The 24,268-nt window shown below is 37.7% G+C and overlaps 1 protein-coding gene and 1 long non-coding RNA gene across 4 annotated transcripts in view; both read right to left on the reverse strand.

Moving 5' to 3' along the window:
- Positions 1-269: 269 nt before the first annotated feature.
- LOC119526227 lies at positions 270-808 on the reverse strand. Its single transcript, XR_005215155.1, has 2 exons — positions 724-808; positions 270-559 (listed from the first exon to the last, which is right to left on the reverse strand). It is a non-coding gene; the product is annotated as an uncharacterized LOC119526227 (long non-coding RNA).
- Positions 809-845: 37 nt separating this feature from the next.
- The window catches only part of RNF2 (ring finger protein 2), a 71,111-nt gene continuing 47,688 nt past the window's right edge, over positions 846-24,268 (reverse strand). For 2 of the 3 annotated variants that reach the window (XM_037825174.1, XM_037825173.1), the window contains 6 exons: positions 21,563-21,651; positions 18,503-18,663; positions 17,218-17,433; positions 3,682-3,954; positions 3,162-3,333; positions 846-2,873 (listed from right to left, as the gene is read on the reverse strand). In XM_037825174.1, coding sequence (XP_037681102.1) covers positions 2,772-2,873; positions 3,162-3,333; positions 3,682-3,954; positions 17,218-17,433; positions 18,503-18,663; positions 21,563-21,649 — 1,011 coding nt within the window. In that variant the 5' untranslated portion in view covers positions 21,650-21,651 and the 3' untranslated portion in view covers positions 846-2,771. Of the gene's footprint in view, positions 2,874-3,161; positions 3,334-3,681; positions 3,955-17,217; positions 17,434-18,502; positions 18,678-21,562; positions 21,652-24,268 lie in introns of those variants that run through there. The other variant, XM_037825175.1, reaches the window with a different exon arrangement.

Here is a 24,268-nt window from a genome sequence, read left to right on the forward strand (position 1 = left end):
AACATCATGGGGATAGGGCTGTACTCACAGAGCTGAATCATATCAAATAAAGACAAGCCCTGGGAATGGAGCTTTTCAATGAGGTACCAGACAGGTCAGAGAGTGATAATTCTCTGGTCTTTGGGGGAGAGCTTCAAACCCTTTTGATAGCTGAGAGGCTGCTATTTTCACAACTACCAACTTAAATAGATTTAAGGCTATTTCTTTGCCAGGCTACCCTGAAAGGAGAGAAGGGAAGGGCATAGGACAATTAAAAATGCTGCAAAAACTTACTGTTCTTATAATCTTTATTGAGTATATGCTCTCTGGATTGTTGGAAGCCTTTGGTTAATATCTACAATTCTGAAAAAGTTGATTTTGATCATTTTTGCCAGGGTTTGCCCTGCTTTTGTGGAGGTCCTTATTCTACCCTTTCCAAATTCTTCTCAAGGAGGTTGTTTTTATATTTACAACTGCACACAAATTAATTTTCCTTTCTTAGAATTATGTTTGTAAGATTAGCAAACACATACAGAGAAGTATTTCTAAACAGAAATGCAATGAGAATTTTCAGAGATGCCTTTTTTAATAGGTATTTCAATCATTTCATGTTTATTTGTTCAAGTCAGAACACTAAGCTCAATTTCCTCAAATGTACAGGGAATGACTACCCCCTTCCTCAAAGAACTGCTGAGGATTAAAAATAATAATGTACCCCAAAACTTAGTTATTACCATGATTCACCATGTGTGGTGAGGTTTCTGCTCCTAGACTGACATGGTGGTTAGAGAAGTTACTTAGATAATACTTGATGAACAGTCAAAACCTTGTGTAGTATCAGTGAACAGTACCCACCCCCCCAAAAAAAACCCCAAAAATACATATACACAATATACTCAATGCTCTATCAAATACCTATAATTATATTTTGCAAAGGATTACACATCCGATGAATTCACTAATGATGCAAAGAGTTTATATCCTCCCATACCGACAGATAAACGCGCACACATTCTCTAAGCACAAAGCTTATATTCACGAATAACTTTTTGCTTAAAGACAAAATTTCAATTAATGATCACAGTGGGAATTTAGTTATTTAATGCAACCACTAATCTAATGTCATCAATAAAATCTAAGCAGTTATATCACAAAACCAGGGTTATATTCAGTGGACATGCATTAATAATCTATACAACTTAACATTATACCCAAAAAAGGAAATGAATACAAAGTTTCCCTCACTTTTTGGTGGTTTTCAAATATCATGGCACAGATTACCAAAAAAACTGTAAAAACAGATTTTAAATATTTTCACTAAAATGATAAAAAATTGAATAAGCCTTTGAAATTTTCATACTGGGCTGAAGATTTAAAACATCAAGCTGGCCCCAATCTGTCAAAATTGACAGATAAATATTTACAATGACTAGATAGGCTTTAATTACAATGATACTGGAAGACTAGTCCCTCCCATCAAAAACCCTTTAGGGGTTAATTTTCAATGCAAACATATATATGTAAATACTGTGGTAATACAAACTTAGAAACATACCATTAGAATCAGGACAGAGATGAAAAATAATACACAAGTCTATCTTAACTGACCTGCTAGGATAAAGCCCTCTGGCTCCCAAACACCCAAGACTGTTCCCCCCATCCTCTCCACATAAAATTAAATTAAGAATTGAATGACTTTACCCTACTGCTTGGCATTCTTCTACAGATTATCTTTTACTACATATCAAGGCAAGGGTCAAGCTCTGTTAACCTCCTTCTTTCTAGAGTATAACCAGCAGAGCATCAAATTTATAAACTTATATGGCAACCCAAAATGCTGAACACATTTTTCAAACAAAAGCAAAACTTTTTTCCCCATTGTTACTTCTATGTGCCATGTTATTCTTGAAACTGTTGTGGCTACCAATAAGAAATGAATAGGGAAGCTGTGAACACATCTTGTACTTTTCATCAAGGCTAAAGTGCAAATCTCCATATCTCTGGTATTTTAAGAGGCAAAAACATCAACACACATAATTAAGGAACTGAAGTGACAGAATACAAAAAGACCTCTTTAGATAAACACATGAAAACTACATAAAACCAATTTAATTTTTCTCCAGTGAAATCTGTAAATGAATGTTTGGATGCTCTTCCCCAGGACCAGAAATTCCAAAATTATTACAAGAAAAAATGGGAAAAAGTAACACTGCATGACAATGGATATAAGTTCAGAAAGAACCTCTTTTTAAAATGAAATATTATGGAAGAAAATACCATGAAATTAATAATCCTATGAGAATTGTTTTAAAGCACAGTAAATTTGAGCCTTGGTCTTCATTTAGATACTATAGTTCATATAGAAAACTATAAATATACAAGACTCTGGAGGAAAAAAAGTCACAATACATATTATTTAACATTCTGTAGGCCTAAAAAACTTATTTTTAAGGGCACAGGGAGAAGGATGGCAAACTAATTTTCACTTAAGAAAAAAGAACTATGAAAAATTCCTGGGTCAGAAGGAGATTCTAAATAGAACCACACTCTGAAAATACACAACTCAGTTTTTTTTAAAGGAAAGAAAAAGTACAGAATAATTGCAGTCACTTCCAAAAAGAAAATCTTAAATTAAAAGGAAAAGACTCTAATAGTGTAAACGAGTCTGGCTCAGAAAGAAAACTGAACAACATATCCAAAATTCTGTCCATAAAAGTAATGACGGTACATCTTTAATATTAAAGAAATAGGCTATAAAAAAGTTCATTCTCAGAATTGTTTTTAGGAAATGCTTATTTGTGCTCTTTTGTGGGTGCATAATAAAGTTCCATGGGTTTGTTCACTTTCCAATATTTCTCACTGACCAATTCCAAAGAAAAAGAGCCATTTAATACCTAAAACAAAAAAGAAAGAATTATGAAAACTGTACAAAGTACGATAGTGAGATGGAAACAAACATAAAAAAAGTCTGCAGAATCTTTAAAAAATACCTTAGGATAAACTACCTGTCTCATACTATTGATAAAAGAGCAAATGATATGATAAGTTACAAACCTGTTGTAATTTCTTTCTCTGAGGGTCTCAGGGTTCTACAGTCTCGTTAGGTCCCACCCCACCACCTGCCACAATCTTGGATGGTCACTGTGCTCCCAGTTTCAAGTCTTTTATTTTTAAATACTCACAGTGAACTGGCCATTGGCTGTTGCTATGTAAATAGTATACTGCTTCTCACTGGCTGTATCAAGGTTCATCTGGTTTGATTCTCCTTTGTTCCGAAGTTCTTCTAAAGCTAATCTCACAGCCAAATATTTGGATAAGTGATCAACAGTGGCATTGCCTGAAGTCTTTATGTATCTATTAAAAAAAAGCCATTAAAAATATATTACAATTATTAATGATAAAAATATACTTAAATTATGAAACTAATGCATTTCTAAAAAGTAAATTTAAATGTTCTTTCTTCCTCCTGTCTCTAGGAGGGTCCTTCCTCTCAAGTGTGCATTTGAAAAACTCAAGTGTTTCTCACTCTTAGTGGGAAGCACATAAGGAAGAAAAAAGACAATAACCTAAGCAGCCAGAATATCCAAATGAACCGTGCAAGTAATGGGATGAAAAATATTGTCCTTACTTACTCAAAATTGCCTTTTAACTCAAATTACACATTCTGATTTCAGATCATCTGAAACTAACCCATACACTTACCTTGTCTGTGCACTGTCATCTTTTTCCATAAGTGTGGGATGAGGCCTGAATACTAATTCAATTTCACTAGCACCATCCATTACTGGATCAATTGACACTGTTGCATTGTTATTATCAAGCTCAAGCCCAGAATCATCAGATGTTTTGGTCCGTTTGTTACTAGGTCCTGCTTCCTGATTGCTATGCGTAGATGCATTACTACAGTGAGAACTGTCACCATTATCTTCTGCTCCACTACCATTTTCAATCTGTTGTTTCTTGCCTCGCTGCAGTCTAATTAAGAAAAAAAAATTCCATAAAATTTACATTTAGTCCTCTTCAAAGCATCAATTTTGAAACATGTTTGCTACTGAACTTTAGAATTAAAAAAAAAAAAAAAAACTTGATTGAATTTGCTTCAAATGTCCCTCAAAGGTACAGAAAACCTCACTCACATCCACAAAATATTTGAATGATTTAAACCAATATTTGTAAACACCTAATAATTTTCTTTATTGGCTACAGGAATTATTGGCAAATCCTTATTTGTATTTTGACAAATTTATTTGTAAATTAACAAGTCTCAAGAAAGGCATGACTCAGATGCGAAAATCTTAAAAGTTCTATGACTTCTTGACCAAAGGGGGATGTGAAGGGAGATGAGATAAGTTTCAGTGGCAGAGAGATTCCAAAAGGAGCCGGGAGGTCACTCTGGTGGGCGCTCTTGTGCACACTTTAGACGGCCCTTTTTGGGTTCTGAAGAATTGGGGTGGCTGGTGGTGGATACCTGAAACTGTCGAACTGCAACCCAGAGCCCATGAATCTCGAAGACAGTTGTATAAAGGTGTAGCTTATGAGGGGTGACAATGGGATTGGGAAAGCCATAAGGACCACACTCCACTTTGTCTAGTTTGTGGATGGATGAGTGGAAAAATAGGGGAAGGAAACAAACAGACAAAGGTACCCAGTGTTCTTTTTTACTTCAATTGCTCTTTTTCACTCTAATTATTATTCTTGTTAATTTTTGTGTGTGTGCTAATGAAGGTGTCAGGGATTGATTTAGGTGATGAATGTACCACTGTGTAATGGTACTGTAAACAATCGAAAGTACAATTTGTTTTGTATGACTGCGTGGTATGTGAATATATCTCAATAAAATGAAGATTAAAAAAAAAAAAAAAAAAAGTTCTATGAAAAGATAAGCCATGCCTCTTTAATTGAAATTCTTAAGGAACAAGATTTAAGAGGGATAGTAAGCACTCTCACCCCACTCCCCCGAACCCCCAGTTTGCTAATGAAATGCAAAATGATTCTGAGAAAAATGAGATAGTATCTAAATAACCAGCATGGATACAGCATCAGTTCTCTAATAAGCTCAGACATTATAACCAATGATTGGCAAGGTATTTTGTATGTATATTATTTACTCATCAAAACAACCCTACAAGGCGATATCATTTGATAGTTGAGAAAACCAAAGAAAATGAAGTTCAAGGTCAACTAATTCGCCCATGGTTATACAGAAAGTAAAGTGCCAATGACAGGATATGACACAAGGTCATATTCTCTCCACCATATTTCCTGTCTCTCTACCTGTGTATGCAAAAAAAGAGGGAGATATGATGAAAATAATGGTATGCATCTTTAAGAACAGTCTCATAATTGTGTTTTTGTTGTCAGAACATGGAAGCCAATGTTTAGGAAAGACGCTTAGAATTCTGCTTTTTTGTTCAAAAAAAAAAAAAAATCCTGCTTATGAAACTTATCATAAAATGAAGAGGGCATGACTAATATGTTAAATAACAAAACTATGATTCAAAAAGTATCAACAGGCCAAAATAATAGGACAAAAAATAAACTTAATATTGAATATATAAGGACGATACTTAAATTTTGTTTCCTAAAAATCACAACTAAGGCAAAAGATGTTGGTTTACTTTACCATAAATTAAAGTGAGCCCCAGAAGGAAAGCTGGAGGTTAAAACATGGGGATGTATAACACAGTGAATCTTGTGGTGGACTATGACTGTGATTAACAGTACAAATATAAAGACATTTTATCATGAACTAGAACAATTACACAACAACTATTCTAAGGGGTCAATAATAGAGTGATATAAAAATAGAGCATTATAAAAATTAAACTGAGCCAAGAGGGTTATTCAAAGTACTTTTATCGCACACTTTCTAAGAAAAATTTGAGGTGACAGACCTACATTAATGCAATCTCAGGCAGATAATATAATGTTCAGATAAAGGAGATTAAACCTATCATCACATCTTTAATACTATATTGTCACTGGGGTTACAGTTCAAAAGTGACAACAAAAATGTCACAAGATACATGAGAGAATGTCATATGAGAAACAAAAAACTAGAAATGTGAATATTTAACATTTGGAGAGCATATGAGAACATATATCTATATGAACTTATTTGGTAAACTAACAGATTGAAGTAGATGTATTTCAATATATGACAGACCAACACCGGTACACGAGAGAAATTTTCATTCAATACAAAGGAAGGGAATTTTTTTTTTTAAAGCATTCATACATTCAAAAATATTTACTTAGCAGCTACTTCAAGCAACGCACAGCTGCTAAGTACTGGAGTTACAAGTCAATGACACAGAGACAGTCTCTATTCTCTTAAAGCTTATATTACAGAGAAATAGACAACACATTCATGTCAGAGAATGAGCTTTAGAGAAAAATGAAGCAGAGCGGGAAAGGAAATACGGAGTCCTGGGGTGGTAACTAAGCAGATACCTGAAGAAAGTGAGGGAGTAAGTCTTGTGGATTATATGGAAGAACAGGGTTCCTAAAAAAGAGAACAGTTAAGTACAAAGCCCCTGAGATGGAAGCATACTTCTTCAATTTGAAAAACAGTAAGCGGGCTATTGTCAACAAATGAAACAGACTCCTTCATTAAATATCAAGCATCACCAGAAATGCTCAAACAAAACCAAAGAATTATCTGTGAAGGATTTTGCAAAGGTGATACTTGCTCCTGGTAAAAGTATTAAACTGAACAACCATTAAAAGTCCTTTGAATTCTTAGGACTGTATTATTCCTTTAAAATAAATACACTCAACATTTAATCCTTTATTTTACTTTAACAAATAGAGTGGTAGGACAGTTTAATATAATTAGGATGCAGCACATTTTTTAACCTTTAATCTAGTGGTTTTCAACCTTGGCTGCACTGGGGAATCACCTCTAGAGCCTTAATAACACCAATGTTTGATCCTGTTCCTGTTTGCTAATGTGGCCCCTTTGCAAAAAACCAGAAATGGATTGGCTTTTTTAAAGGGCGTTTATTTGGTTACAGAGTAATAGTCTTAAGGCCATTAAGTGTCCAAGGTAAGGCATCAACAAAGGGTACTTTCACTGAAGGACGGCCAGTGGCGTCCATAAACCTTTGTTAACTGGGAAGGCATGTGGCTGGCATCTGCTTGCTCCCAGGTTGCGTTTCAAAATGGCATTCTCCAAAGTGTTGCTCTTGGGGAGTTTTGATCTCTCAGCTGCAGCTCCTCTCCAAAATGTCACTTAGCTGCTCAATGTCACTTAGCTGCTCTGAGTTCCTTCTATCTGTGAATTCCTTATAGGATGCCAGTAATGCAATTAACACCCACCCTGAATGGGCGGGGTATCACCTCCAAGGAAATTATCCAATCAAACATTTCACTCACAGTTGATTGAGTCACATCTCCATGAAAATAATCAAAGGATTCCAGTATAATCGACATGAATACACCTGCCCCCACAAGACTGCATTAAAGAATATGGCTTTTTCTGGGGGACATAATATATACAAACTGGCACAGACCCCATGCTGGAAGGTTCTGATTTACTTGGCCTGGAGTGATAACTGGGACTCTGAGATTTAAAAGCTTTCCAGTACTCTGATGTTCACAGGAAGTGAGAACCACTGGATTGGGACAGGGATGAAGGGGGAGAGGTAGAGAGGATGGGGGTGAGAAACGTGCCCCGATTATGTAAGGGTCTCGTAAGGCATCATTAAGGTCTTTTGGCATTTAACCTGTATGTAAATAAAAGCTATTAGAAAGTTCTGAGCAAAGGAGAGACACGATCTTTCAATTTAAGAGAATTACACTGGACGCTGTGCTTGAGAATAGACTATCCGGAGAAAGACTAGTAGGAGGATATTTTAATTCTTAAAATGAAAGATGATGGTGGCTTGGACCAGGTGGTAGGAACTGAGGTTGAGAGACGTGATCAGAGTCTGTATATATTGTAGAAAGAGATAAAAATATTTATTCACAGATCGGATGATTGTATGTGCAGGGTATGAGAATAAGTGAGATGTTAAGGATGACTTCAAAGTTTTTGGCCTGAGCAAGTGGAATAATGGCATGCCATCAACTGAAATGAGGAAGAATGAAGAAAAGCAGGAGGTAAGAATCAAAAGTTGAGTATAAGACGTGTGCTGGTTTGGATATATTATGTCCCCCCAAGTGCCATTATCTTTGAAGCAGTCTTGTGTGAGCAGGAAATGTACTGATGTTGATTGGGTTGGAGACTTTGGATGTTTCCATGGAGATGTGATCACTCAACTGTGGGCAAGATCTTTCACTGGATAATTTCCATGGAGGTGTGGCCCCACCCATTCAGCATGGGCCTTGTTAAGTTTACTGGAGCTCTATATAAGCTCAGACAGAAGGAACAAGCTGGCTGCAGCCAAGAGAGACACTTTGAAGAATGCACAGGAGCTGAGAGAGGAACTGCAGTTTACAGAGACATTTGGAGACAGCCTTTGAAAGCAGACTTTTGCTCCAGAGAAGCTAAGAGAGGACAAACACCCCAAGAGCAACTGAGAGTGACATTCTGAAGAGGAGCTGCGGCCTAGAGAGAAACATCCTGGGAGAAAGCCATTTTGAAACCAGAACTTGGAGCAGATGCCAGCCATGTGCCTTCCCAGCTAACAGAGGTTTTCCAGATGCCATTGGGCATCCTCCAGTGAAAGTACCCGATCGCTGATGCACTACCTTAAACACTTTATGGCCTAAAGACTGTAACAGTGTAACCAAATAAACCCCGTTTTATAAAAGCCAATCCATTTCTGGTGTTTTGCACTCCAGCAGCATTAGCAAACTAGAGCAACATGTTAAGTCTAAGATGCCTATTACATATTCAAAAGAAGGTGAGTCTAGAGTTCTCCAGGTTAGATATATAAATATGGGACTCTTCAGCATATAAATGTTAATTTAAGCCATTAAACTAGCTGAGATCAACTGGATAGTTTGTATAAAAAAAATGAAAAATTGATCCTGGGAGCACTTCACCTTTAAGAGTTAAGAGAATTGAATTAAAACCTACAAAAGAGACTAAGAAGGAACAGATGGAAGAATATGGTCTACTGAAAGACAGATGAAGATGACCTTTCAAGGAGGGAGAAGAAACTAATTGTGTCAAATGGAGCTGAAGACTGAGAATTAGCCATTAGATTTCACAATGTGGAGTTCACTGTTAACTTCAACAAAGGCATTTGGTTGGCTGGTGATGATAAAATCCTCAGTGGAGTGGTTTCAAAAAAGAGAAAAAGGGGACAAGGAAAAAGGGATCCCCATGTGATGGGGTCAAAGATACAAGTTAAGGTTCCTAAAGGATTGCAACCAGAATGTTTCAGGTGTGCCAATTTGGATGTATTATGTCCCCAAAACCACAATGTTCTTTGATGCAATCTTGTGAGTGCAGACATATTACTATTAATTAGGTTGGAATCTTTGGATTAAGTGTTTCCATGGAGATGTCACTCAATTAATTCTGGGTGAGAAGTTGATCAAATTATTTCCATGGAGATATGGGCCCTGCCCATACAGGATTAGGCTTGATTTAATCACTGGAATCCTATAAAAGAACTCACAAACAGAAGTACCTCAGAGCAACTGAGAGAGACATTTTGGAGATGGCCATTAAAAGCAGACTTAATGCTAGCCCAGAGTTTGCTCCGGAGAAACTAAGAGAGAACACAACACCCCAACAGCAACATTTTGAAGAACGCACAGGAGCTGAGAGAGGAGCTGAAACACAACCTGGGACCAGCAGACTCCAGCCACATGCCTTCCCAGCCAACAGGTTTTATGGACGCCACTGGCCTTCTTTTTGATGACTTAATTTAGACTTCAGACTGTAGCTTTGTAACCAAATAAATCCCCTTTATAAAAAGCCAGTCCATTTCTGGTATTTTGCGTAATGGCAGCATTAGCAAACAGGAACACCATGTCCTTGCCAACTCCTTGATTTTGGACTTCTGGCCTCAAGAAACAGTTCCCATATAGGACATGGCATTGCATTTAGTCATCATATTGCCTTAGGCTCCTTTCTTCTATGACAGTTTCTTTTTTTTTTAATTTAATTTTATTGATATTGTTCACATACCATACAATTATTCAAAGATACAAACATATAATCAATTACCCATGGTATCATAATACAGCTATGTATCCTCACCACCATTTCTTTTTCAATTTTTAGAACACTTTCATCACTCCAGAAAAAAAAATAAAGACAAAAGAAAAGGAAACTCAAATCCTCCCATACCCCTAACCACCCCCTCTCCATTACCGATTCATAATATCGGTATAGTACATTTGTTACTATTGATGAAAGAATGTTAAAATACTACTAACTGTAGTATATAGCTTGTAATATTTTTCCCTATATGCCCCTGTATTATTAACTTCTAGTTATACTATCATACATTTGTTCTAGTTCATGAAAGAGATTTCTAATATTTCTACAGTTAATCACGGACATTGCCCACCACAAAATTCACTGTTTTATACATTCCCATCTTTTAACCTCCAACTTCCCTTCTGGAGACATACGTGACTCTGAGCTTCCCCTTTCCACCACCTTCACACACCTCTCAGCACTGTTAATTATTCTCACAACGTACTACCATCACCTCTGTCCATTTCCAAATATTTAAGTTCAACCTAGTTGAACATTCTGCTCATAATAAGCAACCGCTCCCCATTCTTTAACCTCATTCTATATCCTGATAACATATTTCATGTCTATGAGTTTACACATTATTATTTCATATCAGTCAGACCCTGCAATAATTATGTGTCTGACTTATTTCACTCAATATAGTACCCTCAAGGTTTCTTCATCAACCCATTTTTTCTTTTAGATGGTTCTGTTCCCACGCCATACATTCCATCTTAAGTAGACAACTGATGGTTCCTTGTACAGTCACATTTCTATGTATTCACCACCATCACCACTATCTATATAAGGACATCTCCATTTCTTCCACAAAGACAGAGGAAGAGTCAAAGAAGGTAGAGAGACAAAAGAAAAAGAAAAAAAGAAAGAGAAAAATAAAAAATAAAAAATAAAGATGGCTAGGAAGTAACAAAAGGAAAGATAGCATTAAACTGAAGTAGAACCAAGAGTCAGACAACATCACCAATGACAAGAGTCCCATAACCCTCCCTTATGTCCTCCTTATAGGCATTTGGGTTCGGTATATTGCCTTTGTTACATTAAAAGAAGCATAATACATTGTTTCTGTTAATTAGTCTCTAGTTTGCATTGATTGTATTTTTTCCCAACACCTCTCTATTTCTGACACCTTGCATGTTGACATTCATTTGTTCTCCCTCATGTACAAACATATTTATACATTTTATCACAATTGTTGAGCACTCCAGGTTTCATGGAGTTATACAGTCCCAGTCTTTATCTTTCCTCTTTCCTTCTGGGGTCCCACATGTTCCTAATCTTCCTCTTTCAACCACAGTCACAGTCATCTTTGTTCAGTGTACTTACATTGATGTGCTACCATCACCCAAAACTGTGTTCCAAACCTCTCACTCCTGTCTTCCTATCTCTCTGTAGTGCTCCCTTTAGTATTTCCTGTAGAGCAGGTATCTTGTTCACAAACTCTGCCATTGTCTGTTTGTCAGAGAATATTTTAAACACTTCCTCATATTTGAAGGACAGTTTTGCCAGATATAGGATTCTTGGTTGGCAGTTCTTATCTTTCGGTATCTTAAATATATCACACCACTTTCTTCTTGCCTCCATGGTTTCTACTGAGAAATCCACACAGTCTTATCAAGCTTCCTTTGCATGCGATGGATCATTCTTTCTTGCTGCTTTCAGGATTCTCTCTTTGACTGCGACATTTGATAATCTGATTATTAAGTGTCTTGGCATAGGCCTATTCAGATCTGTTCTCTTTGGGGTACGCTGTGCTTCTTGGATCCGTAATTTTATGTCTTTCATAAGAGATGGGAAATTTTTGTTTATTATTTCCTCTATTATTGCTTCTGCCCCCTTTCCCTTCTCTTACCCAAGACACGTACATTAATGTGTTTCATGTTGTCATTCAATTCCCTGAGACATTGCTCATGTTTTTCCATTCTTTTCCCTATCTGTTCCTTTGTGTGTAGGATTTCAGTCTTGTTCTCAAGTTCCTGAGTGGTTTCTTCTGCCTCTTGAGATCTGCTACTGTATGTCTCCATTGTGTGTTTCATCTCGTGCTGTGCCTTTCATTTCCAAAGACTGCCAGTTGTCTTTTTGAACTTTCGATTTCTACCTTATATTCACCCAGTGTTTTCATTATATGCGTCAACTCTTTCGCCATATCTTCCCTAAACTTTTTGAACTGATTTAGCATTAGTTGTTTCAATTCCTGTATCTCAGCTGAAGTGCAAGTCTATTCCCCCAACTAGGCCATAACTTTGTTTTGCTTAGTGTAGGTTGTAGTTTTCTGTTGTCTAGGCATCTCGTTTCCTTGGTTACCCCAACCAGGTGTTCCCAAACCAGAATGGGCTCAGATCTCAGAAGGGGGCAATATTCAGTATCAGGTCTCCCTGTGGGTGTGTCTTAGATGATTCACACACCCTGTGAGGCCTCTAGCCACCGTGATTTTCCTAACCTGTCCAGCAGGTGGCGCCTGTAAGCCTGTCACTCCTGACTGGTGTAATGAGGTGTAGCCTGCTTAGTTTCTGTTTTTGCTGTTCTCCCCCAGGCTCTGAGGTCTGATTCTGAATGGGAGGCCAGTAGTAGAGCTGGGCACCATCTCCTTCCTCTTAGGGAAGATACACCTCCTACGGCATTATCATCTGTATTTAAAAAGGTTCTTTATCTTTCTGTCTCTGCTATCTCCACCCTTGTCTGGGTCAGATTGCTGAGAAAAGAAAATGGCTGAGGCTTTCCCCACTAAGCCATCCAGGTTGAGAGAGAGAAAAAGGGACAGAAAGCCCCACTTCAGGGCCAGTCCACCGCCCCCCCCCCTTCCCCACCCCCCCCCCCCCCCCCGCTTCACCTGCCAGCCAGAGATAGCACCCGGTCCTCTAGGCTCCCCCTCCCAGGACAGAGAAGTCCTCCGGCTCTTTAAGGTCAGTCATCACTAAAAGCTTCTGTCTCCTTGTTGAGGATTTGTTGTTTGTATTGAGGAGTCCACATTTGTTAATTAAAACCCCAGCTGGAGCTGGACTGAGGTATATTCGCTCGTTCAGAGAGTGTTACATTCTACTACAGCAAGGTTTTGCAGTTCAGGCTGCTGTGGAGGGATGGGGGGACTCCTGGATCGGGTCCACAGTTTTTACTTACAGGTTTTATTCTGCCATCTCAGGCATTCCTCCCAATCCAGGTTGCTGTATGTGTGGACAGTCACGGTTGTCCCCCAGCAGTTATTCCAGATTATTTAGCAGCTGTTCCTAGTTGTTTATTATTTGTTCCGGGGGACTAACTTACTTCCACTCCTCCCTCTGCCGCCATCTTCTTGGTCTGTACGATGGTTTCTTATGCTTTGATTTTGATGACCCTGACAGTTGTAAAGAAGACTTGCCAATTATATGTCCCATAAATTTGTCCCAAAAAATTTGTCTGTTTTCTCATAACTAGACTGGGGTTATGGTTTTCAGGAAGAAGACTACACAGGCCCTGCCTGCCCTGATCAAGATGGCAGAGTGAGAGGCTTCAGGGCTGCAATCCCCACAGAGACTTATAACAATCAGCAATAACTGGCAGAAACATTGTTCTAAAAGCTCCAGAAACAGCTGAAGGACTGGTATAACAGGACAAGCATTGAATTAAGGAAAAGGCCGCTTAAAAGTAGTAAGATACTGGCACCTTGGCTGGCCCCTCCCCCATCTCACAGGCTTGGAACTGAGCTCCTGTGTTTACAGTGCAGATACCCCATCCAGTTCCAGAGGGAACACAATCACCCTCATACACATAACGAAAGATTTATGCCTGGCCATTCTCTCTGGTGACGGCCCAAGGGACTCATCATCCCAGAACATGCGCTGCATGGAGAAGGCAGCTCACCAAGCTTTCCTCTGTGGGAGAGCAGTCAAGTCATGCTGCCTGGGAAAAGGGATTGTTGGATGTGGGACATCCAAGGCAGTGACCAGGACCATGAGGAAACAGTTTCGTAAGGAAGAGAGGACATTTGTAACCAAATAAATGGGGTAATTCTTAGGGCCACAGGGACAGGCTCAAGAAAAAAATGCACAGCAGAGAGGATCAAAAAGGTTCCTTCACTTTGACCTAGAGCTCTACTCTAAACTCACTGTATGGATAAGCCCTGAAGAAAAGCACTTGCACAGGACAATCTACAAAGACTGGAGGTGTTTTCTTTTTTTCCTTCTAAATTTGTTTTCATTGTTGTTAGCTCCTGGCATTCAAGAGAAGCTCTGTCGTAATATTGGCTGGATACAAGATTAAGGAACAAACACTTCAGAGCCTAAGTTCCAGTGATAACACATTAAAGTATCAAAATGTCCAGGTTTCCACAAAAGACTACAAATATACAAAGAAACCAGGAAGAGAGGGCCCATGTAAAAGATGATATTAAAACATTAGAAACCATCAATGAAGAAGACCAGACCTGGCACACAGCAGACAAAGACTTTTTAAAAATGGTCCTAAAGTCTATAAAGGTTTTACTTATTAAGTTTGTATTCCAGAAACTTAAAACCTCCAGATTATTCCTATGTCAGATAAGCCCTGAAAGTTAAGAGATACCAGTCTCTCCCAGAACATCAACTAATTGCATTCCCCAACCCCATAATGTCAACACCCATTTTCAACATGAAGTTAGAATGGTCACTGCCCAAATATCCCTGAAGACAGCCAATGATCAAATGAGAGGGAGGAGTTGTTACAGAGAAGTTAGGATTTAACAAATGATTATGACTACTGAATCATTATATAGATATTTCTTTTTGGTTTCTAGTGTATTAAATCAGCCAGAGGATATAACTGAAATTATGGAACTGTAACTCTTACTATACTTTGAAATTTGTCACTTTTCTGTATATATGTTATATTTCATAATGAAAAATTTAAAGCATTTTTAAAATGTTTTTTAAAAAACGGTCCTAAATATGCTCAAAGAGCTAAACGAAAACATGGACAAAGAACTCAAGGTAATCAGGAAAATAACTGAATACAAAGAGAATATACAATAGAGATGGGAATGATGAAAAGGAATCAAATAGAGCTGAAGAGAACAGTAAGAGAAATTAAAAATTCCCTCAAAAGGCTCACAGCAAAGTGGAACTAGCAGAAGAATCAGAGAACTGGAAGATAAGATGATTGAAATCATCCAGTCTGAGGAGCAGAAAGACTACATAAAATTGAACAGAGCCTGAGGAACCTGTGGGACACCAACATACGAATATGTGCATCGTGGGAGACACAAAAGAAAAAAGAGAGAAGGGAGGGAAGAATATTCAAAGAAATAATGACTGAAATTTTCCCAAATTTAACAAAAGATGTGAATATACACATCTAGGACATTTAATGAACTCCAAACTGGATTAATCCAAATAGACACACAATGTGCCATGTTATAATCCAACAGTCAAATGCCAAAGATAGAGAATTCTGAAAGCCACAAAAGAGAAGTAATGTGTTACATACAAGAGAGCCTCAATACATTTAAGTGCCAGTTTCTCACCAGAAACCACTGAGCTGCAAGAAGATAGTGGTATGGCATATTTACAGTGCTGAAAGCAAAATACTGCCAACCAAGAATTCTATATCTGGCAACTTTCAAAGATGAAGGAGAGAATTAAAAAACAACCAATCAACCAAAAAAAAAAAAAAAAAAAAAAACATGAGATGAAGACACTCCCAGATAAACAAAAGCTGAGGAAGTCCGTCACTAGTCCAACCATATACAAAATGCTAAAAAGAGTTTTACAGATTGAAAGGTAAATACAATAGACAACAGATGGAAGCAGCATGAAGAAATAAAGATTTCTGGTGAGGGTAAGGACATGGGCAAAAATAAATGTCAGCACTCTTGCATATTTTAGTTTGTAACACCACTTTTTACTTCCTACAGGATCTAAAAGGCAAATACACAAAATCTAATGATAAATCAGTAGTTTGGGACTCAAGTAAAAACATGTAGTTTGTGACAAGAACTGCATACATGGTGGAGTGAAGGGGTACAAGTATACAGTTTTTGTATAGTCTTGAAGTTAAGTTGGTATTAAAGCAATTGAAATAGTTACAGATTTAAGATGTTAATTTTAAGACCCCTGATAGCTTCAAAGAAAGTATCAGAAAATATGCATTCAAAGAGACAGAAGTTAGAATACAAGTTGCCAGTAGTGGGGGTAGGGGGAATGCAGAGTTAATACATAATAGGTGTAGTGTTTCTATTGGGGAGATGGGAAAGTTCTGATAAAGGAAAAGTGGTGACGAGACTGCAACATAGTGAATGTGATTAATCCCACTGAATGGTATGCCTGGGAATGGTTGAAATGGGAAAGTTTATGCTGTATGTGTGTTGCCACAATTTAAAAAGAGGAAAGAAAGGGCAACTACAAAGAAAATGACAATTAAATGCAAAATATGATCTTGGATGGGATCTAGCAAGGGAGGAGAAGGGCTCAAAGGGATATTATTGGGACCTATGAAAAAAATGGAATAGATTGTAAGCTTTATATCAATATTAAATTTCTTGAACTTGATAACTACACTTATGGTGGTTACATAAGTGAATAAAGTTATTCTTAGGAAACATACATGGCAGTGATAAGTATTCAAAGGAGCACGATGTATACAACCTAAAGTCAAGTGTTCAGAAAAAGGAAGTAAGAAAGGAAGAAAAGAAGGAAGAGAGGGAAGTAGGGAAATGTGGCAGAATGTTAATATTGGTGGATGTGAGTATATGGAAGTGGAGGGTAGGGGTGTTACAGTTCTCTGGAGTTTGTACTACTTTTGTAAAAGAATGGGAGAAGAAAAATTGGAGACAGTAAGCACAGACGACTCTTTTAAGGGGTTTTGCTATAAAGAGAAGAGAAGAAATAAGAGTGGCAAATGGAGGGAGAAGTAGATTTAAAAGAGGGTTTTTAAGAGATTCTAATATTTTAAACGGAATACTCTATTATTATGCCTGGAGGCTACATTACATCTGCATGAAAAGGTAACCATGCAGAACTATTGTTCATTACTGCATTTTACCTTTTTCAAACTGGAGACTAAGTAAATTCAATATTTAATAAAGTATTCAGAAAAACAGCCAATCTCTTAGGCTCTTTCCCATATACCTGTTCAAAGCCTGTATCTTCAGTCCTTCCTCAATGCTGTGACTGAGTGCTTGCTGATTATTGTGCTTGTTGATCCTGGCTAATACTCTTTCTTGATGAGCTTCATATTCATCACGACTTGGATAAATTTTGCTGATGAGTGCATCAAAGTTTGGGTCTGGCCTCAGTGATCTTTTGGAAACTAGCTTTTTCCGACAGGTGGGACATTCTTTGTTGCTAAAGAAAAGGAAGGTACAGAAAAAGTAAATAATGCCTGTATCTTTAGGCTAGAGACAAAAATGTCCAGCTTCTCATTAGTTATCGTCTTTATTCTAATACCTTTACTAAATCGCAGTAATCTAACCAGTGGGTAAACAGATTTTAGAAACCACAGACTCTACACAACTTGCTGGTGGAAAAAAATTTGACTATTTCCCAATGATAATTTATACATAACCATTTCAGAAATGAAAATCCATCCTTTCCTAATTTAAATTTTCCCTTTTTGATATTCATGCCATACAAGGAAAAACTATTTGTGGTAGACTGAGTTAAATACCCAACTTCGACATGTTTTTTATCTGCCTTCCTGTGGGGATGAACCCATAGTAAACAGGACCTCTTAAAGATTTTATTTTTAGTTAAGGTATAGCCCAACTGAATAAGGATGGGTCTTAATCCATTTAAGTGGAGGCCTTATAAAGAGTAGAAACTGGAAGCCAGAAGTGCAGACAAAAGTGGACATCACCATGTGACAGGAGACAGAAATACAAGCCAACGAACCCCAAGGATTGCTGGCAGCCAGCACCAGAACTATAGACTCCAGAAGAAAACAAGCCTTGTGATCAAGAAAGCAAATCTTGATTTTCGACTTAAGACTTCTACCATCAAAAATGTAAGCCAATAAATTCCCATTGTTTTTAAGTCAACCCATTGTATGGTATTTGTCATAGTGTCCTGGAAACTAAGACATTACCGATTATCATATATTAATTTATGTCAACTGTGTTCTTGAAATAGTATGTTCATAGGGATATTATTTTATATACTTAAGACTATTTCCTCAACACAAATACCCATCCTGTTAAGCTCCTAAAATTGTTCAAAATCAACAAATTCAAAACAAATTTCTACAATGATTAAAACCTAAACTTTATAAAACTTTCCAGTTCTCAAGCGAGTACTTAATAGAGAATGTATCTCTCAAATCCCATGAACCACTGCCCTGGTATAAGTACCTAGTATAACTCATTTTAACATACCCATGGTATAATTTAAGTACCTAGTAAAACTCATTTTAACATACCCACTTCTGAGGGCTGTGATAATGCAGTCTGCACAAAAACGATGTAAACACTCCTTTGTAGTCATGGTGTTCTTCAACATATCCAAACAAATTGGGCACATTAATTCACTGTGTAGACTTCGAGGCGAAACCACAATTTCCAGGCCATCCGTTATCGCCTCCTATAATAGAGTCACTTTAAAAGTAAATGCTACTTAATTTGTTTTTAATGGACAAGTTCAAACATACAAAAGTCCTGGAAATGGTAAAAATGAACTTCCATGTACCCATCACCCAGCCACCACCTTTATCAACTTAACAGCCAGTAGTTCTGTTTAGTCCCACAGCCACTGGTTTATATAAATGCTGTTATTTTAGCTGTAAAGACACCACATTAACGTATTTAAAAGACAACTAATAGGAAATTATCCTGGTATATATATCTCCTTAAAAAGGCATTGAATCTGGAATCAGATGCCTCAGTTTCTGGTTCTAGCCATGTGAACTAGCTGTGTGGCTCTAAATAATTATTTAACATTGTTTTCTTACCTGCAAAATGAGGTAGTTAGGGCTAACTGAATCCTAAGAATTCTTCCATCTCCAAAAATTATACCATCTTGATCATAAATTATATATTCCACGCTGTCCAGCAAAAGATTTTGAGATTCCAATACAAGCATTCTCTAATTTATAAATAGTTTAACAGGATTTAATTTTAAAGTCACTTTTGAACTTTAAAAAGTCTTGGTCCACAGAAGCAATTTTATAGAAAGTGGTCATTCTCAGGCTAACACGCAAGCTAATTTAAGTCATAATATGCATAAGATGTATTAGTATATTAGCACCATGTCTATGGGAAATGCATTTGGGATTCCAGTACAGAATTTCAGGACATATCTCCCCTACTGCAGAGAGAGTGACTCCTATTTTATTCACCACCACTACTACCGCTTCTCCCCACTAACTGGCATTGAGAACAAAGATTACCTAGCTCTACAGCCACCAATACCGGCTCCTATGAATTGAGGAAATAGTTCTAATAGGGTGGGGATTGAAAAGGAAGGCTTCCAATATGCCTCTGACACTTCCTGTTTCTACTGGCTTTCCATCATACTTGTGTTTTTTCCATAGGGTCAAAGGTTGATTACCCCACAAGGAAAGACATAGAAACTACATATATTGCCCATTAAGGACTAAAGCAAAATGTATTTACATTTACAATAACTATTATGCTTCAACCTCTCTCTTTAGAAAGCACTTTCCATATTTTATTTTACTTAATTTAATATACAAACTTTCTTAAAATTCTGTATTAAGATATATTTGCATACCATACAATCATCTACAGTATACAATCATTTACAGTATATATAAACTTGATTTAGGAATTACAATCTCTATAATTATAATCTATAATTATAGATGAGAAAACCAATAACTCAGAGAGTATAAGAAGACCCAAGTAGTAATCAAGTCTGTCCTCCTCTCCCACTTTAGAACTTGCCTAGCAAAATCCCAACCCTGAAAAAACTCAACCATCTGTGTTCTCCATGCCTGTACTTATGCTAGTGTGTGGCACTCTGGGGGAAAGCGGGGGAAAACATCACACAACCAGACTGGTATCTCTAAAATTTCATCAGCCTCTAATGCGTGTACAACTACTGTTCAGCAACTGGTTTCTCAAATAATTTGGCTTTTCCTTTTGCTCATTCCCTCATATTTTCTCAAGGACATCCTTTTTTAAAAAATTTTTTTACTTGAAATCATTTCAAACTTAGAGATTGTTGCAATAATACAATTATGATAATAATAATAATAATATTAATGCAAAACCCATGCCGCATTTGTAGTAATATTCCATCTATCCATCAAAGGACATCCTTCTTTTAATTATTCTATTTGCTCTCAGACATCATCAATCTCTCTCCCTCCACTAAATCAGCCTCGTAGATAAGTATCTCAACAGGGTTGCTGCATTGTAAAATGATGTCGTCCTAGGGCTGTGCAGAGGTGGCAGGGGATGTGGGGTGGGGTGGATCTATCTCCCATCCTAGAAACCCAACAAAATTAAAAATTTCTCAATTCCACATTCCCCTCCAGTTTTTCCTCCACTTCTCTGCTCCACCACATAGCTCAACTTCTCTGAAGAATTACCTACACATCTTTTTTTTCACTTTTCCCCCTAACTGAACAACATAGGCATACAATTATCATAATCCTTGGTTCATGACATGAACCAATGATATACCTTATGATTCCATTCTACCTTCAACCTACGACAATCCATTCTACTAAATCTGCTTGTCAAGGGTACCAAGTATACAATGCCAGATTAAATGCACACTTTTCTAATTTTCACCCTATTCAACCTCTCAATAGTGTTGAACACATTTGACTACATCCTCCTTGAAACACTTCCTCTTAGATTCAGGATCCCTTTTACCTTCATCTCTCATTTTCCCTTCCTTCCATTCTGGGTGCTCCTCTGCTGATTCTTTGTCCATGATCTAATTTCTAAATGTTGACACTCTTCTGGATGCAGTTCTTGGCCCTCTACTCATCTCTCTCTAAGTGATTTTATCCACTCCCATTGCCTCTAAAATTTTATATCTAGTCCAGACCACTGGTTAGTCCCTCAAACTTTTTAAACATGTTTATTACCTTCAAACCTACTATTCCCCTAGTGTTTCCCATCTTCACCTATCAAAATAGTCTTCCCTAGTAGTCCCATTATTTATTACAGCACTAAGAACTTTCCCTTTATACAACTTCTCACTTGTAATTCTATGGATATTAACTTGTTTCATGTCTATAATTTCCATGGGCTGGTACCGACATCTGTGTTATTCACCACTATTCACCTAGTGCCTGGCACAGAACCCTATACTAAATCAATGAATTAAGTGAAGATTCTCACCGTAGACATGGGTATGTTAGAGTCAGTCAAAAACCAACAAGTCAGGAATGCTTATATATGAATTTATCATTATTGTTATATTCCATTTCAAGTTTTTATTTTCTAAAAATATATACCCATTTACATGTCTCAAATTCCCCCTAAGTTATCTTAGTCTATATTACCTGAGGTGTTCGCTGTAATTCGTATAAACTGAGTTCCCATGTTTTGCTTAACGGTTGAGTACCATTTGTCTGCACAGCCTGAGACATTGCTAGGAATAAAAAGGAGAGAAAAACAATTTTAGTATTTGAAAGGGCAATAAATCTCAAAACAGATTTTTAGGTATTGCAAATTTTGAGAATAATAGAAATTATACACTGGTTTCTCAAAAATAAGAATAAAAAGCTCAAGAATCTTTCAATTTACAAATATGAGCTACTTGAGAACAAGAGGACAATTATTCATCTATGCTCAGCGGCTGGAAACAGAAGGTGCTTAATATTACTGCGAGTACTTAATTATTGCTGAGTATATAGAAGATTGTCAACACAAAATGATAAATGTTTTTCTGAAATTGATACTCATAAAATTTAGAACTAAGTCTCAGAAAACTTCACACTCTAGCACAGCTATCTAGATCAACTTTGCCAGAAATACAGAATCTACTTTACAGCACTTTAAACTACCAGTTATTCTGCCTCCACTTTCACACTTCCACTTGTGAAAAATTCCCTATCTAGTGGGTAAACTCTAAAGCTCAGAAATCTCTTCTTAATGCTGAGCCCAAAACTGCTACCTACTAATCCTACAGCAGCCCAGTGGAGGTAAACAGATTAGTAAATCCAATAATCTTTCTACACCACAGCCTTTCAAATATTTGGAGACTGTTATCATATCCACCTGATTTTTCTGTTCTTAAGGCTAAATATCCTAGTTCCTTCTACCATTCTCCATTTGCAATGATTTCAAGGTATCCTTACTACTCTAATCCTTTTTATCCACTAAATATCATTTTGTCAGTTTACTAGTGTCAGTGTGACCAACAAGAAAAGAGCATATGGCTTATTAGTTTTCTTGTTCTAGACATCATATTTTCAGTCTAACATGCCATGTCCTTTTTTTTTTAAGTTCAAAGATATTGCAGACTATTTGACAATTAAAATCCCTAAGTTTTTCTCACCATTGCTACTGTTAAGTTCTATCCTTGGGTGATTTCTGTCCTTTTTGGTTCCTAAATTCAGGTATCTACATTTATTTCCATTAAAATTCATTTTGCTATTCGCTAATTTGGTCAACTGTTAACATCATCCTATCTGATTCTGCCACCTAACTATTATTTTCAAGATTGGCCATGGAAAAACATTCCCTTTTCCCTTCCAAAAACCATATTCTTAATTTCTCAACTAACAAAATGATGGTCTTAAAAGTCTTTATATTTTTAAACTGGCCATAAAAACTCTTATGTAAGTAAATAAATTAGACTAGCAATACTCAAACAAGCAGATTTTTGAGTACATCACTTAAGTAAGTTATAACAATCATCAAAATGAGGACCTAATTAAAATCTCTCATTTAGTTTTTACACATAATACATTTACTTCAAAAGTTCATTATATTGGCCAGAGGAAGATGGGAGATTAGGAGAGACAGGGCAAAAAAAAAAGTCTCTGTGAAAAACACTAGATAAAAGACAGAAAGTGCTCCAGAATACCAGTTCCAGCAATGCACTGGCTGGACAAAGTCTGCTAAATCTGCAGGGACCATGTACTTCGTGAAACCAAGAGTCTATATTCTGAAACGAGTGAGCAAGTCTGCTGGAGAACTGGCAGCCACACCACAGTCAGGAGAAAGCGGTGGTTGGTGTTTGGAGACAAATTAGTTTAAAAACCCAAAAGCGGCTGCAGATTTGGCAGTGAGATCTGCCCAGTGGCTTCCCATAACCCGTGCACACGCCTCAGTATCTGGCATGGACAATAGCCTTTCGCACACCCACAGCTAACTGTCCCGGAGCAAGGAAGGCAGAGGTCCGCGAAAAGTGGGAAATTACCACGCCCCATACAGCCAACTTTTCAGCGGGCTGGGAACGCCCCTGCAGGGCGCCACGGCCTGGAGCTACACTGCACAGCCCAGCACAGCAGGATGCTTCCCACAACCCGCACCCATGCCACACTATCTGGCGTGGGCAATAGCCTTTCGCACACCCACAGCTAAATGTCCAGGAGCTAGGAAGGCGGAGGTCCACGAAAAGGGGGAAATTACCAGGCTCCAGCCAGCCATCTTTTCAGTGGGCTGGGAATGCCCCGGAGCGACGCAGCGGCCCAGAGCTTCCCTTGGGGACTGTGCTCACCTGTGACGTAGTGCAGTTTTCCCTCAGTGGAGGCTCTAGGAGGGCAAGGCTTGGAAGGGGGACCCGCACAGAAGTCCCAGGAACCATACACCAACACCACGGACTTGTGGGTCCGTGGCAGAGAGAGACTGTGGGGAGAATGAACTGAAAGTCTGGACTCCTACAACAGCTTTAAGTTTCCAGGAACACCTGGGAGACTTGATTATTAAAGCCATCTTCCATTCCTAACCGCTCAGACACCCCACCCCATCCCCACATTCAGGGTGGGCACACCAAATACACAAAGAAATTTGATGCACCAATTGGATGTCCACAAAATTCAGACCCCCCACTCACCACAAAGACAAAGTTTGGAAGAACTGGCTTGAGGGGAATAGGTGGCTTGTGGACGCTACCTGCTGGTTAGTCAGAGAAAGTGCACTCCACCAAGCTGTAGCTCTGAAAAATTAGAGATAATTGCTCAAATAAGTCTGCAAATCCTAAAAGAACCCTAAGAAGATAAGAAAATGCCAAGAGGAAAAAAACAACAGAAAATTTTAAA

This window comes from Choloepus didactylus, chromosome 2, assembly GCF_015220235.1.
Source record: "Choloepus didactylus isolate mChoDid1 chromosome 2, mChoDid1.pri, whole genome shotgun sequence".
Lineage (NCBI taxonomy): Eukaryota > Metazoa > Chordata > Mammalia > Pilosa > Megalonychidae > Choloepus > Choloepus didactylus.